A 16,408-nucleotide genomic window follows, 5' to 3' on the forward strand; every position below is an offset into this window, starting at 1 on the left:
CCGCGGCCCAGGACCAGGCCAGGCGCCTCTTTCAGGACATCAGCCCCTTCTATCAGCGGCGCCTCTTTGACCTCTACAAGATGGACTTCCTGCTCTTCAACTACTCCGCCCCCTCCTACCTGCGGCTGCACTAGCCTGCGGTGCTCCCCACAGGGCCTCGTGCACTGCAGAGGCTCCGAGGCCAGGGGTGGGGGACCCCGAGAAAGGGAGTTTTTGACAACCACTGCACTGGGCCGACATCACACCGGGGCGGTTTCGGGTGCAGCCCACCTCAGCTGCTGTATAACTGTGTGCCTGTCCCCTGTCGTGCCTGTCGCTTGATGTTGCTTCAGTTAGTAACTGCTCTAGCTGGCGTGGGTGAGGATTGGATAATAGGGTTTTAAGTTGCAAAGAGGCTGTTTTTGTCAGCTCTGTCCCTGAACCTGTCCATGGTGTAACAGAGCAGAACGCTGGCTCAAGGCAGCCTGTGCCACCCTAATTCCCTCCCCACTTCACCTGCTCTGGCAAGGACCGCCCTGGCCAAAGAGAGAAGCCCTCCCCTGCAGGACTCAGGCTGGGGCCATCCTTGTCCACGGGCCGGGCACAGGAGTCAGCTGTGAGCCGCCTTCACGCGGCCTGTCACAGAGCAGGGGCACCTTTCCTGTTGCTGGCCCTGCCCTGGCCCCACCCTTGGTCTTAGTCTGGCCAGATGCTAGGTTGCCTCTGTGTGCCCACAGAGTCCAGGGTGCAATATGATGGCAAGTTTTATAGGACTTTGGTGATCTGGGGAGTTCATGTTATTGAAATAAATGACTTTTGTTACTTTCTGACAGTTTAGAGTTTTTCCAATTCATTTTGCCATTTGCTCCGCGTTGTGGGGCTGTCTGATCTTGGAATCTCACTGAGTCTCTGAGCCTCAGTTTCCACTGCTGCCAAATGGCCTTAGAATGCCAGGCGGTTATGAATGAGAGAGATGGAGAGCCTGGCTTACCTTCATAGCAGTACACAGCGTGAGGGACTACATGGGGAGTAGGGTATGGAGGGAGTGCATCATGTGGAGGGATCCTAAATTGTAGGGTTGGAGAAAACAGTCACAACTTGGGAGAAATGTGATCTTTGCCTGGGCCAAAGATTAAAGCCCAAACCAGCCCAGTGAAGCCCTGCTCGTTGGGCCACCTCACACCTGTGTGAGTCTGCGGAGATCTTGCCTGGAACCCCTGTGGCAGCGAAGCCTTGCCTAGTCCGTCCCTACATTGGTGGAGCTGGCTCCCTGTTGCCATCATGTGGTAGCTAGGGGGAAGAGCAGCAGCGGGCTCCCAGGAGACTTAGGCTCCTTTTGGGATTTCACAGCCCTTGGAGGTTTTGAACATCCAGAGATGTATCCCAGCAGCCCAGGAAGCCCATGCTTTCTGGTAAGGCATGTTTGGGCTGGAGTGATGAACTGGGTATGTAGGTGCTGAAACCACATGTGCCCTCAGAGTTTGGGGAGCTTCATATTCAGCACAGGTGCAACGAGTTTCCAAATGTTTACGTCTCCAGTGTGGACAAAACCCTCTGTCCTGTTCAATATTTCTTCATTCCCCAACCCCCACCCCCGACATTATGATTGTGAGCCAAGTCTTTGACTGGGTAATGGGTTTGTTTTGAGAAGAACAAATGATAACTCAACCCTCCCTCCTCTCCCCACCTGAAAGGCAGTCACACTCAGATCTTGGGACCTTGAATCCTGCCCAAAATTCTAATCTGGAGCCCAGGCGTCCATTAAAGAGTCAACTCGCACTGCATATTGTTAAACACAGAAACCCAAGCTCAGCTGTGTTTGCAGTGGAGGAGACCACCCAGGCAGCAGCTGGGGCCAGTGAGAGAACCCCTCCCAAGCTGGAGTCTGGCTTGTGACTGCAGGAGCAGGGACACGATATTATTGACATTTTCCTTCTTTGAAGTCCTCTTGGGGCCTCAACACTTGGGTTTGTGTTCACAGTGCTTGGTGAGGCCCTGGACCCAGGCTGCCTCCTCTGGGGAGCATGGGGGTCCCAGACCCTGCCTCCTCACAGGGTGCTGATGAGACCAGGGCCCCAGCTGCAGACAGCCAACTGTGGGAGAAGGCAGGAGTCCCACCTCTTTCCCCAACACACCAGTTAGATGGCCCTTGAAAGGGTTGGGATATGCGGAACTGTTTCCCGAGGCCAGCAGGAACAGGTGGGTAATCTTTACACTTGGCCGCTCTGTCCTTGCGTGGTGGTGATCCAAGAAGCTAAGCCAGCAGGAGCGGATGCGGGGAGGAGCCAGGGATGGCTGAACAGGCGGTGGCAGCCAAGGCAATTGTTCAGCTTTTACTCCCTGTCATTTTCTGCCTTTCTAGAATTTTACTCTGAGGATGTGTGGCTTAGAATTCAGCACTCAGGGGATCCTGTGCAGATTTCTGGACCTCTTCTCTGTATAGATCTCACCTATGCCTCCCCCACAATGTACAGCTGCCTCAACCTCCTCGAACTCCAATTTCTATCTCAATTTAGCAAGTTTGTCAAGCTCTGTTTGGATTCTCCCTTGAGTTTATAGTCTGAAAATTACTTCCATGCAGAAAGTTGGGGCAACTGTAGGGAATCACCTCATTTGTTTCCTTTCTCTCAGGAATCCCAGTTCTGCGCTGTCTTATTGTTCCATGCCTGAAAGCAGTTCCACATTTCGTTTGTTTAGAGAGAAATGTTAAGTATAATACTTGTTATTCCAGCATGGGTGGAAGCATATGTCTCAATAAATATTTGATTATCTCTTGCAATAAAGTCCTAATAGGTCTCCTTGTCAGATAGTTCTCCATTGGGAAATAAAACCGCAATTTGAAAAACTGCACTATTACTAAAAACCTATAAAGTGTACTAAAGCTCATCATACACAAATTACCAAAGCTTGAGCTGTTTTTTTGTTTGTTTGTTTGTTTTTGATTAATTCTCTCCCAAGGATATTTTCCCATCGATTATTAGAGAGAGTGGGAGAGAGAGGGAAAGACAGAGAGAAACACATTGATTGGTTGCCTCCTGCATGCGCCCTAACCAGGGCCCAGGCTGGGGAGGAGCCTGCAGCCAAGGTACATGCCCTTGACCTGAATCAAACCCGTGACCCTTCAGTCTGCGGGCCAACACTCTAACCTCTGAGCAACCGGCCAGGGTGCTTGAGCTATTTTAACACTAGCTCATTCAGACCTGTATATCCCAAGAGAAGACTACATTAACAGGAACTCAATATGGTCTCATATGTCTCAAATCGTAAGGAACACTGACACTGCTCCAGCAGCGTTTAAAAATTCTGACCAACTACTGCCCAGACCCACTCACCTACCTCTGCCATATAACCACCCCTTGACTAGCCCTAGCCCCTCCCCTCCAATACTCTTAAGTGTCCTTCCCTAACTCCTATTTGAGATGAGACTATGAAGGTATTGCTTTCCCTTGCTCATGTGAATGGCTTCCCAAGCAATCTTTCATGAGCTTTGACAATCAGGGGTGCTCCAAGGAAGTTCAGCAGGGGACCACACAGCCAAGGTCCAAACCCATGGATTTAGAAGGTTCTCCACTAAGGCCCATAAGGGAGCTTTGACAATCAGGGGTGCTCCAAGGAAGGTCAGCAGGGGACCACCACAGCCAAGGTCCAAGCCCATGGATTTAGAAGGTTCTCCACTAAGGCCCATAAGCTTCCCTGCATAGGGTTTCCTTGTCTGCAAGTATGAAAAAAATTCAGTGCTAAATCTGAGATCCAAACCCTTTTTGATGAAATCCCAAATCTATGTGAGGTTTATTTTGTCTGCCCTAGGAAAAGAATCTAAGACCTTTTAGGTATCTGATGACATTTGTACTAATTTTAATTTTCCATGAACTTATCTATTACTGTGTAACAAATTACTCCAAAACGTAGTGGCTAGAAAAATATTTATTATCCCAGTTTCTGATAGTCAGGAATCTGGGGGTGGCCTAACTGGATTGTTCTGGTCCACTGTCTCTGGAGATTGCAGTCAAGCTGCTGGCTAGGGGAAGGCTTGCCTGGGGAAATACTCACTTCCGAGCTCATTCACATGGATGCTGACAGACCTCAATTTCTTGTTGTTGGCAGGAGACTTCAGTTCTTCAGCATCTGGGCCTTCATGATATGGCAGCTGCCTTCTCCCAGAACAAGCGATCCAAGAGAGTGCTTGAGAGTGAGCAAAACTTAAGCTGCAGTCCTTGATGACCTAATCTTAGAAGTGACAAACCTCTTCTGCCGTATGTTACGTGTCACACAGACCAGCCTTGGCCCATTACAGGAGGGGATCACACAAGGAAGTGACTACCCATAGTTGGAGAATCCAATCTGAGCCCAACTCAGAGGCTGCCAAAGCACAGATTTGTCAATGGGTCTCTTACCTATTGGATACACTGTTGTGTGTCTATAAGAGCTTTCCTTAAATAAGGCCCCTGCTCATCACTGTGGAAGCTAAGACACTCTACACCAGAGTCCGGCCCTCCAACGGTCTGAGGGACAGTGAACTGGCCCCCTGTTTAAAAAGTTTGAGGACCCCTGCTCTACACCAATATGCTATATATTGAAAACTTTATAAATGTACTCAATTGTTATAACTCTGTGAAACATCCAATACAGTCAACACTTAATAAATCAAGAATAGGAAAAGTTAATTTATTTTTTCACGCATCTAGTAAGTAGTGGGGCTAGGCATTCGCAAGTCTACTATTCTTCAAAGTTTAGGATCTTCCCATAATTCCCTGCTTCTTGTGACTGGTTCCTGGCTCTACCCTGGCTCTTTCTAGCTTGATCTCCCATTAACCTCTCACTCACCTCACAATACCTCCATACTCCACTTTCCATAATACTGTATGGATGTTAAGGTCTCTGGGTTCTCAGTGTTAGTCTCATGGCTAAAATCTCTATATGATACCAGTCTTTTGAAATTTTTTGAGCTACTAGTACATGGCAAATTTCATAAATATTCCATGTGCACTTGAAATGAATAAGTATTCATGTTAGACAGTCTTCTTCATAAGTTCATTAAACCGAGTTTGTAAATTGTGCTATTCAAAATTATCTTTGCTGGTATTTTTTGTTTGATCTAATAAATTAGTGAGGTATGTTAAAATCTCTACTATAATGGAGGATGTTCATTTCCTTGTAGATAGATCTGTAAGCATCTGTTATTAGGTGCATACAAGGTGTATCTTCCAGGAAAAACGGATCTCTCTCCATTATATAGAGCCCACCTTTACTCCAGGAGAGGAGGAAAGATAAGGATGAGAAGAGATAAAGTAAGGGGGGGGGAGGGGGGAGACAGGTAGCATGGAAGAAGGGAATGGGAGCCAGTTACAGAGGTTTATATCCAAGCCTTCTCTCCTCCTTACTAAGGGAAGATAACTAGCCTTTCCAATGGTCTGTAACCTGCACAGTGGTTAGAGACTCTTGGGGTGGAATATTTTCTCCCACCCATGCCAGTGAGAAGACAGGCAAATTTCTTTGCTGCTTCCTTCTGTGAGGAAAAGTGCATTTCAATCACCCTCCCACTGGGGTTATAGCCCATTGGGAGCCCAGCTTTACACAGAGGTCTTATTAGAAAGTCCACCTGGGGCAAGCCTGGGCTTTAAGTTTACTATCCTACGCCCAGTGCAAAGCAGAACTCAAGACTTCTATGCTTCCTGGTTTCATTTCAGTTGGGGTTCTGGAAACCCGTGGCTGTGTATGTGCATGTGGCTCTAAAATACATGAACAACATTTAAAAAATGATTTTATCTAGTATTTTAGTTGAATTTATTGAAAGTGTCATTCAGAGCCTTCTCCATGTATTTGAAATTCTATTCATCCCTCACGATTCAGTTCTAATATCGCTGCTTCCAGTAAACTCTGTTCAGTGATCCCACCCCTGCCTCACATCCAGTGAAAATTCATAACATCTTCCTGTTTCCCACTACGCTGTTTCTACCTCAGTTCTGGCAATTACTACACCCTGCCTCACTTTTTTGACAGTTACATTCTACTCTACCCAGTGAAAAAGCAACTCAGTCATGGGATCCTATGTCAGTTATCTTGGGTCCTTATTCCCACTCCACTCTCTGCCTCTGGGGAGGGTAGCAAAATGTCCTGTCTACAGAATGAGTTCCCTAATTGTTTATTGGCTTCAATTTTTTCTCTTAAAACATGTTCTTAGAAATTCCGACCATAGAATTATCCAATCTTAAGGCAAGTGCTACCTAAAAGAGCCTTGAGTTGGGCCGCTGTGTGCTATGTTCCTCAAGAAAACAAGATTTTTCAAGGACTTTGGATAGGCCCTTCCACTGCAAGGGCCTTCCAGATGCTGACAGGTCTATACATTCAAATGGAATCGTCTCATATCACCTGGTCATTTACTGAACTTGACTATAATTAAACAGATTGTAGATGGAATCATTTTAAAGCTTTAAATAAAGTTCAAATAATACAGTGAAACTTTTTAATATTTCTCTTAAGATCAACATGAAAAAGAATCACAAGCCTCTCTCTCTGTCATGAGATACTCTGCTCGGTCTAGAGACACTAAGGGAAGAATGGCTCCCAGGTGGTTACCATCAGGGAACCAGGGAGGGGGAAGCAGCCAGCTACCTGAGGGCACTTCCGCAGACACCACTCACCAGTGACCCCGTGAGAATTCCACGCCCACACGATGGAAGATCACCATTTTATAGTTTCATAACTGAAAAAATATTTTCTTAGAAACAACAAAGCAAAAAGATAAAAACTTTCAACCAGAAAGGTTGACTTAGATTAGTTATGTCATTAAAAGGTCTTTGAGAAGAAAGCTCAGTTCTGACTTGGAAGAGTATTGGTCTTAGCTCACTTCACATGAGTTCCGAGCTAAGACGTCAAGGAAGCAGTGCAACTGCCTCTCCCGTCAGCTGAGACCACTGAGCAGATGCCTGCTGCTGCCTGTCTCCTTGTCTATATTCTCATCTACGTGCTGTGAAGAAAGCCCTGCACTGGGCCCTGTAACAGAGCAGGTGCCCCGGTCACAGATTCGCTGGGTCTGAGAGCGTTCTTATCTTTGAAAGGAATGAGAATAGACGGGGAGACTAGATAGCAGCAGGCCTAGCCTCAGCAGCCTTTCTGGGTGATGTCCAGTCCCGATGACTTTGTTATCTCCAAAGTGGTGAATACCTGTTTGAAAGGAAGAAAACAAATTTGTGTTTAGCCAACAATATTTCAGTACTGCTTTATGAAAACACATTCTGAATATATCTATTCTCCTTAAAATATGCAAAGTAGTTACTAATACAAAAACTTTCTGACAATGTGCTTCATAATAGTTTTCAAACTGCAACAACTGAAGTCAACTTAAAAAAACCTCCCGTTTCTGTACCTCACCACATGTGGGGTGAATTCCAATAGTGCCATCAAGTAGCTGTTTCGTGAGCCCACATTTCATTGCAGCTGCAAATCCTTGGGTAACCTCACCGGCATTTGGTCCAAGAATATGAAATCCTATCACCCGATTCTTTAATAGAAAAACAAAACAAAGGGAAGCCCAGTAGGTTAATGATCTGAATAGGAACCTAATCACTGCAAGGTCATAGTTCAAACTGACAGCATCTATACAGAAAAAGAACCAATGTTGAACTCAGCATAGAACATTGCCATGAAACTGAGCCACTGTAACAATCTGTTAAATGAGCCAGTAAATGCACATCCAGAGTAATCTCCACTCAATTTACTAGAAACGAGCAATTTACCCTCTGCATGAAAGAGCTCATTAATATGTATGGTAGCAATTTCTGAATTATGCTGAGATAGTGCTAAATAACAACATACAAATCTGAATTAAAGTCCAACACTGGAATCATTCTAAGGCAGAGTAGGTTTCACTGGCATTGCAGAGATTCCCAGTCCAGGAAGCAAGTAGCCTGGCTCCTTAAATAACTAAGGGAAGATCAAGGAGCAGTGGGGATGGGGGCTTTTCCCGAGGACTGCATGTTATAAGTTGCAAGGCACGCGTGATGAGCAGACCACTGAGACAGAAAGCAGATTCAGTGTAGCCCTGGCAAGTGTGGCTCCGTTGTTTGGGCATCATCCCGGTTGGATGCCCAGTCAGGGCACATGCCTGGGTTGCAGGCTTGATCCCTGGAAGGGGCTGTGCAGGAGGCAGCCAAAGGATATCTCTCTCTCTCTAAAAAAAAAATTCATTAAAAATATTTTTTTAAAAAGATTCAGTGTATTTCCAAGGTACACTGCATTTAGGATGTCCTTTTGTCCATGTTTTTCATCAGACTCTAGTCTTTGTTTCGATCTTCAATAGTAAAAGTGTACAAGAGAAAGAAAGAGCTTCAGAGGTCTTAAGGCTGGCACAAAGTCTTGCCTCCTCATATTCTTCTAGAGAAAGAACAATAGTTCAAAGCAGCCAACTCATACACATCTACTGGTGGTGCTGAAATGGAGAGCTCCAGGAGCAGTGTTTCTAGAAGGACAGTCACAGGCCACAGGGGATCTGGGTGAAAAGTGGAGTTCCCAGGGCCTCACAGAAGACTGAATTGGAATCTCTGAGGTGGTGCATTGTACACACAGAAAACTGGGAAAAGACAGGAAGTCAGACAGAGTAAAAACATCTGATGACCCACCACCATCATTTAAAAATGAAAATGAAGGCAGATTCTGTGAGAGTGAAAACCTAATTCCCAATTTTTACCACATAGCTAGAGTAAAATTCATAGTAGGATGGTCCCCTAGAAACAGAAATATGGACAGTAGTAAAAGAAATTAACATGCTCTCCTGACGACAGTGAGCACGTGTGTGGGAGGGGCAAACAGGGATCGTGGGCACAGCTGAAGGAGAGCAGAGGAGTGGCAAAGGACAGAGACGGGGGTCAAAAAGAGGGGTAAACAGACCTGGAAATTCTGCCTCAGGCCCGAGAGCCACAGTCAACAACTCTGTCAAGAGGTCAGAAATAATTGAACCCCATTCCTGCTCACCTTAGGGGGCCTCAGTGCATAGTCTCTGCCTGCTCCCTTTGGAAATGCACCCACAACTTCATGACAGCAACCTCAGATTACTCTGTAAACTTTATGTCAGCTATTGCTGTTCACATGCATCTAATTTTGTGTTTGATCTCTCCAGATAAATTATAAATTCTTAAAAAGGGAGGAACCAAGTGCTAATGCTGCTTTCTACCCTCAGTGTTCTTTATACAACCAGTCCTAAATAAACTGTGCTTTAAACTCCGATAATCAGGCATCTGTTGTCAGTTTCACATTCACCTCAATAACAGGGAAGGCAGAGAAGGCTGCAACAACCGGCTCTCCACTCCACTGATTCTTCTTTAATGAATTGCTTCATTAGGAATTAGTTAATTAACTAAAGTTTTCACTTTGTGTAAGCATCTCCTTGTAAAGGCTTTGTGACACACATTCACTTTACAAAATGCACACAAACATATACCTTACATTTTGTTAGGTGATGATCAAAATTTTCACAGATGATCTGGTTCTAAACTGCTCAGTTAGGTCAGAAAGAGCCAACTTTCAATGATTATTTTGAGAAGGTATTGGTAAGCCTCAATCACAATCTGTCACTTGTTCAACCAGTGCAAACACATTAACTGGGTAATAATTTGAAGGATTTATGCCTTTCCCTGAAAACTACCTTTAAAGAGATCGTAAAAACCCACATACTAGAATAAAAGCTACATTTTAAAATTATAGCATTTCAGCTTCCAATCACATTACGCACATTATCGACTTTATTGCAAATTATCTTTGCATAACAAGTATTGTTGTCTCTGCCGGCTACTGTCCATTCAAGGGGCCAGAACAAAGTATGATATACCTAGAAGACAAAAAAGAGAGAGAAAGAGGCCAAGATTAGCATATATAAAAATCACTCCTTGATATGCTCTTCAATTATATAAACACTAGAGGCCAGATGCACGAAATTCATGTAAGAGTAGGCCTTCCTTCCCCCGGCTGCAGGCACCAGCTTCCCTCTGGCACCTGGGACCCGGGCTTCCATCGGCCCCAGCTTCATCCAGAAGGACATCCAGTCTAATTAGCATATTACCCTTTTATTATTATAGATAATAATCTCTATAACAGCTTTCAAAAATTTAGAGTTCTATGATCCCAACTTTATATAGCTGATTGGAGTACCTAGGCCAGAGCTCCTAAAATGCCAGCTGCACAAGTGTGTTGATCTTTGTTTTGCTCTACTGTTAGTCCAAAAAATCTATTAACTAAATTCAATTCTCAAACATTTATAGAGTACTGCCATCCAAGGCAATGCACTAGGCTGTGTGTGGATTGAAAAGATAAATAAAGACTTAGATCCTGTCTTTGACAAGTTTACAACCTTCTTACAAGGTTCATTGTCAAACCAAATGTAGGAAGAGCAGAAACAATTCAACCCCATTAAAAGATATTAAGAACATTACCTATGCTACTTGAAAGCCCTTACTCTAGCACCCCGAATACACTGCTCAGGCTTCTCAATCTGGCTCAATCATCTAAGACCCAGAGCAAAACACAATGTGACCTCCATCCTGCTTGGGGAAGCTATACATTTTCCCAGAATTGTTCCTCCTAATTTACCCATATAGAAAGCAATGGATTAATGTTTGGTACCAGGATTGAAAAAAGAAAAAAAAAAAGGATTCTAAACTACAGATGGTCCCTGACTTACAATGGTTCAACTTACGATTTCCTGACTTTACAATGGTGTATAAGTGATATGCTTTCAGTAGAAACAGTACTTCAAAATTTGAAGTTTGATCTTTCCCTGGGCTAGCAATAAGAGGTAAGATACTCTCTTGTGATGCTGAGAAACAGCAGCGAGATGATTTTGCTCAACTGCACAGGCATACCTGGTGTTATTGTGCTTCCCTTCATTGTGCTCGCGGATATTGCATGATTTTACTTGAAGGTTTGTGGCAACCCTGGGTAGTACAAGTCTATTAGTGCCATTTTTCCAATAGCATTTGCTTTTTGTCTCTATGTTACATTTTGGTATTTCTCGCAATATATCAAACTTTTTCATTATTATTATGTTTGTTATGGTGATGTGTAAACAGTGATCTCTAAAGTTACTATTATAATTGTTTTGGAGCGCCATGAACCATACCCATGTAAGATGGCAAAGTTAACTGATAAATGTGTGTGTTCTTACTGCTCCACCAAACTGGTGTTCTCCCATCTCTCTCCCTTTCCTTGGGCCTCCCTATTCCCTAAGATACAACAATATAAAGTTTTAATCAGACATTTCCCAACACCAGAAGTGTAAGTAAGAGTTTCAGTAAGCCATTAGGCCATTTAATTAGGAAATATCAGTGCTATAGTTTAAGGAAATTCCCAGTAATAAATTAAAATGTCTTTAAGGGAGAGAACTGAAATTTCAACACTCTTTTGCTTAAAACCTCAAGTAGTAATAATCCTCCAACTCTTTTCTTTTTCCTCTCTATACTTCCTATGTTGGGAGAGTGTGCAGAAAAAAGATACTCAAGCCACCCACCAAAATGTAGAAAAATATTTATAAGGTTGTTGTGTGTAAATGAAGCAGTGGTGAAGGAGAGGTGGAAATAAATGTATGGAGGACATCTTTGTCAGAGTCTAAATGGCCCACAGCCAACGAAAACCTTGGGAACTGCCCATCTTTCCCACCTAGAGTCCACTGGTAGTGTAGGTTCCAAGAGCCATGTTTACACTCCATGAGTCTGGAATGGAAGTGGTTGGATGGCAGACCCGACTCGGACCAATTTTGAATTAAGACTGAGAAACAGTGAGTTGATCAGTTCCTCTTATGTCCAGAATTATCAGATAAACTTGGGAGCAAAAGAATGGCTATAGTTTGGCTGCTTTGTGCATTCTAGGAGCAAATAAAGTCTATCTGCAGGAAGAGAGGAATGAACTACATGCACACACACAAACATACACATAAACCCCAAGCAAGTAAAAGAAAGAGGTGAGACGGTCTTGCAATTCCTGGTTCTTAGCCCTTCCTAAGGCCTTGATACATTCCCCCAAAAATCTCATAATAACTTATGCTTCCTTGTGTAAGCTTACTCAAGTAGATATTTGTTACCTGTAATTCAAAAGTCCTAATGCATACAGTAAACATCTCTCTTTCCCCAACCGTATTATTAGTTTACAAGAGAGATAGGGTTTAAATTATTTAATTTTTAATTTTTCTAAAATAGGCTGGTTTCCTATAGTATAGCCATTATAATCACTTGCAAAATGACAAAATAAAGTGACTGAGAAGACAGTTGATTAAAAGAGAGATTCTTAGTAAACAAAACATAATCTTACTTCTAGATTCTCTTTTTTATGTATTTCAATAGCTTTCTCTTCAGATAATCCACAGCAGCCGTATTCCAGAGGAGTAAACACCGTAGTTGGAACATTAATATAATTGCACTGAAAGATAAACAAATTACACGCTCTTATTTTGTGACACTTTTTTTAAATAACAAAAATCTCTATCACATACATTTATAAAAGGAAACTAAGTAAGTCCAGTTCAATGTAACTGGTTCTGACACATCACCATATCAGGAATTCTAAGTTACACTAAAGGAGATGGGGTGATCCCTGACTACAGGGCAGAGACCACAAGCTGGCCAGTGACCAATGAACAGGACTGGCTCTCCCAGTGCCCCAACCTCAGACTTCTGGTCTGAAAACCACAGTAGAGGAGAAGACAGTGCACTTTGTTGCCCCTACAGACATTTTCTACAATTTTTTCATTCCATCCCCCACAATTCTGGAGCATCTCTACCAGGTGACAGAGAATGACACTATTTCACCTGAAGCTCAGACCACCCTTGCCATTTCATTTAATGGCGTCACTGACATGATGTGCAAAAAAGCTGCTCAATAGTGTGGGACCGAGTGAACACCCCGGACCACCAAGTGGAGATGGCACCTGTGTACTTAGGGGCCAGGGTTGCACGAGTCCCATGGTTACAATGGCGCCCCTCCCAGCCCTTCTCTGACCAAGACACAGCACAAGTGGACAGCACAAGAAGAGTGCAGGCCATGAACCCCACATACAGTCTTCCAGCAGCTTTAGGCATCTGTCTGTGGGAAAACGGACGCGAGTGTAAGTGGCATCCCTGCCTGGAGAAGACAGTGTGTTTGTGACTGTGTGGAGGAGATTTAGAACACATTGGCAGAAGCATCATTAAGACTGTGTGTGGCGAGAAAACAGTGTGCAGGAACAGAGAAAGGAAGGAGGGCATAACCAGGATGAACGTCTCTGCGCCTGCCCATCCATAGTCCTCAAGGGGTGACACTGCCCAGAGCACTACATGTCAACCAAACCCCAGCCAACAAGTTACAGTTTATTAGGTCGGGGTGAAATATAACTCCAAAGAAAGGTAATCCATAAGCTGGCCAGAAACCTATGCAAAAAAAAGGCGAACTGCATCAAGTGGTTTATTTTGCAGGAAAATGACTAGGAGCAAAGAGAGTATCCTCCAGGTGGTAGTTTGACAGAAAAAAAAAAAAAGAGTTGTGGCCAAGTGAGACTACAGAAGGGCACCCTGTGAAGCGCCCCTTCATATTACTAGGGCCCCAGAGCAGCTGTGACACCCATACTCAGCCCTGCTCCAACTGCAGTGAGGCCCTGCACTAGCACAATCCTTGTTATAAGTCACTGTGCGATTTGACTTACTCATCATCAACTTATAAGAAACTCCCCCAATTTGCCTAGTTTGAGTGACTTCTATTTTACCCAAAAAGAAAAACACATCATAACACCACCAGGTACACTTGCTTCAATGAGGTGATTTGTGTACAATATACATCAGCCTAGAGTCTTTAGCTTAAAATATGTTCTCGTCCCATTTTATGTTTGCTAACCTGTGAATCATGAAGCATTTGTGTTCTTTTTGCCAACATGGCTAGAGAAAATCACATAACCATGTGGACTGCCTGGTTTTCTGACTTCTCTTAGGCCATCAAATGCTCATCAATCCATTTATTGACCAGCAGCTGATCCCATATCCCATGGCTTACAGTGGAAGTCTCATCCTCAACAGATGCCTCTGTCTCCTGTTTCATATCAATTGAGAAAAAGCAACAGGTAATTCCTCAACTTTCCTCCCTTTCATCTGAAACACTTTCTCCACATCTTATACTACCTCCTCCACTTGAGCTGGACTTCCTCTTACCCTATCTGTAGCCTTCCTTTTAGTCCTGTACCTTTAACTTCTCTCTTTTTACACACACACACACACACACACACACACACACCTGTCTTATCTCTCTACCCCACAGGCACCATGATTAACTTCTGAAAGCAATAGGCAATTACTCTGCTTCCATACATCTTGAAATGCAATGGCACTTCTTTGTACATTTAGCATTTCTGGCCCCACCCATTAGTGCCAGCAGTGCCATGTCCCCACATATGTATAAGGTCTTCCTTTACGACCTTACAAGGCACCTGAGGTGATAAAATAAGCAGCACACAGCATCCCTTAAGAAGAACAAACTTTCCAACTTAACCTAATCATGCAAAACCAATCAGAGAAATTCAGAATATGAGACATTCTACAAGAAAAGTAGCCTGGATTCATCAAAAGTCAAAGTCATGAAAAGTAAAGCAAGCAAACAAAACAGGTAAATCAAGGCAGAGGGCTGGAGCAGATTAAAAGAGACTTAGGACTCAGAAGAGCCCTGTACTGTGTGAATCAAGACACATGCAAACATACCAATGGACAACTGAGGAAAGGTGAATATTAGTGCATTGTTGAATTCTCAGCTACAGAAATGAAATTGTGGTTATGGAAGTGAATATTCTTGTTGTACATCCTGAAGTATTTAGAAGCAAAACATCACTGATATCTGCCACTTATTTCAAATAGCTCAGCAGAAAAAAAATGTACATGCATTATGTGTGTACACACACACACACACACACACACACACACACACCTTCAGAAAAGGAGAGAACAAAAATGGCAAAACATTAATAACTGGAAAATCTAAATGAAAGGGTAATATGGGTGACTGTTACTATTCTTTCTGTGGTTTGACATCTTACTAAGTGAAAAGTTGGGGATAAATAAAATTAAGATCTTCAACAGCTGCCACTGCCTACAGAAGGCCCTGATTCTTTTTTTTTTTTTTAATATATTTTTATTGATTTCAGAGAGGAAGGTAGAGGGAGAGAGGGATAGAAACATCCATGATGAGAGAGAATCATGGATCGGCTGCCTCCTGCAAGTCCCCCACTGGGGATCGAGCCCACAAGCTGAGCATGTTCCCTTGCCCGGAATCGAACCTGGGACCTTTCAGTTCGCAGGCCGACGCTCTATCCACTGAGCCAAACCAGCTAGGGCGGCTCTACTGATTCTTTACTGTGGCATCACAGAGTTCTGATGTTCTGGCACCAAATCAATTTTCCAGCCTCATTTCCAACTGTACTCCTCTATCACCAATCGCTCTGCCTACATGAGTGACAGAATGGTTAGCATTCCTGATGCCCAGTCATACCACTTCCCCATTCATTCTTCATCCACCAACAGCTCCGCACATCCACAGTGCTCCTGATGGAGCAGAACATGACCCACCCCAGCTGGGAACTCCTGAGAAACTGCTCATAGTCCTATAAAAAACCAAGCATTGCAGAGCTCTGGGCTTTTCTACTTACCACAAGAGGCCTTTGCTTCCTCAGTTTTAAATTGCTCACCCTAGCCCTAGCTGGCTTGGTTCAGTGGATAGAGCATCGGCCTGTGGCCTGAAGGGTTCCGGGTTCGATTCCCACATGCCTGGGTTGCGGGCTCGATCCCCAGTAGGGGGCGTGCAGGAGGCAGCCGATCAATGATTCTCTCATCATTGATGTGTCTATCTCTCTCTCCCTTCTCCATTCCTCTCTGAAATCAATGAAAATGTATAATAAATAAATAAATAAATAAATAAATAGCTCATCCTTAAAGCCCATCCCAAATCTTTGATCAAAGACTATGAAAGGGAAAATTTAAGTGAGGAGAGAAACTAAGATGGCGGCATAGGTAAACACCTGAAATTGCTGCCTTGCACAACCACTTCAAAAATACAACTAAAAGACAAAACGGACATCATCCAGAACCATAGGAAGGCTGGCTGAGTGGAAATTCTACAACTAGAAGGAAAGAGAAAAGCACACTGAGACTCAGAGGAGGTGCGGAAGTAAAGTGTAGAGGTACGGAGGCGCACGCAGAAAGGGCTAGCAACTGAGGACGTGGTTGTCTTTTTCAATCAGGAGGGGGACACATGATCCCGCTCTGAACTCCAGTTCCGGGCGAGTCTCTGGCGACCCAGACTCATACGGGGAGAAACTGGACTGTCTGGCATCGAGCGGAACTCGAGGGCAGCTTTCTCTCAGAGGTGCTTGCAGTGATTACCATGGGACACTGAGACCCGGGGCCTCTTAGGGCAGGACTGAGGATCAGCCATA

General features: G+C 44.0%; 2 protein-coding genes across 3 annotated transcripts in view; one reads left to right on the forward strand and one right to left on the reverse strand.

Annotated features, from left to right (window-relative positions):
* The window catches only part of CHST13 (carbohydrate (chondroitin 4) sulfotransferase 13), a 13,509-nt gene extending 13,375 nt beyond the window's left edge, over positions 1-134 (forward strand). Inside the window, exon 5 of the mRNA XM_005866969.2 lies at positions 23-134. Coding sequence (XP_005867031.2) covers positions 23-134 — 112 coding nt within the window. The remainder of the gene's footprint in view (positions 1-22) is intronic.
* A 4,489-nt stretch (positions 135-4,623) lies between these two features.
* Positions 4,624-16,408, reverse strand: part of TXNRD3 (thioredoxin reductase 3) — a 36,369-nt gene continuing 24,584 nt past the window's right edge. For both annotated transcript variants that reach the window (XM_005866941.2, XM_014540297.1), the window contains 4 exons: positions 12,274-12,381; positions 9,707-9,802; positions 7,346-7,480; positions 4,624-7,143 (listed from right to left, as the gene is read on the reverse strand). In XM_005866941.2, coding sequence (XP_005867003.1) covers positions 7,081-7,143; positions 7,346-7,480; positions 9,707-9,802; positions 12,274-12,381 — 402 coding nt within the window. In that variant the 3' untranslated portion in view covers positions 4,624-7,080. The remainder of the gene's footprint in view (positions 7,144-7,345; positions 7,481-9,706; positions 9,803-12,273; positions 12,382-16,408) is intronic.

This window comes from Myotis brandtii, unplaced genomic scaffold, assembly GCF_000412655.1.
Source record: "Myotis brandtii unplaced genomic scaffold, ASM41265v1 scaffold240, whole genome shotgun sequence".
NCBI classification, from domain to species: domain Eukaryota; kingdom Metazoa; phylum Chordata; class Mammalia; order Chiroptera; family Vespertilionidae; genus Myotis; species Myotis brandtii.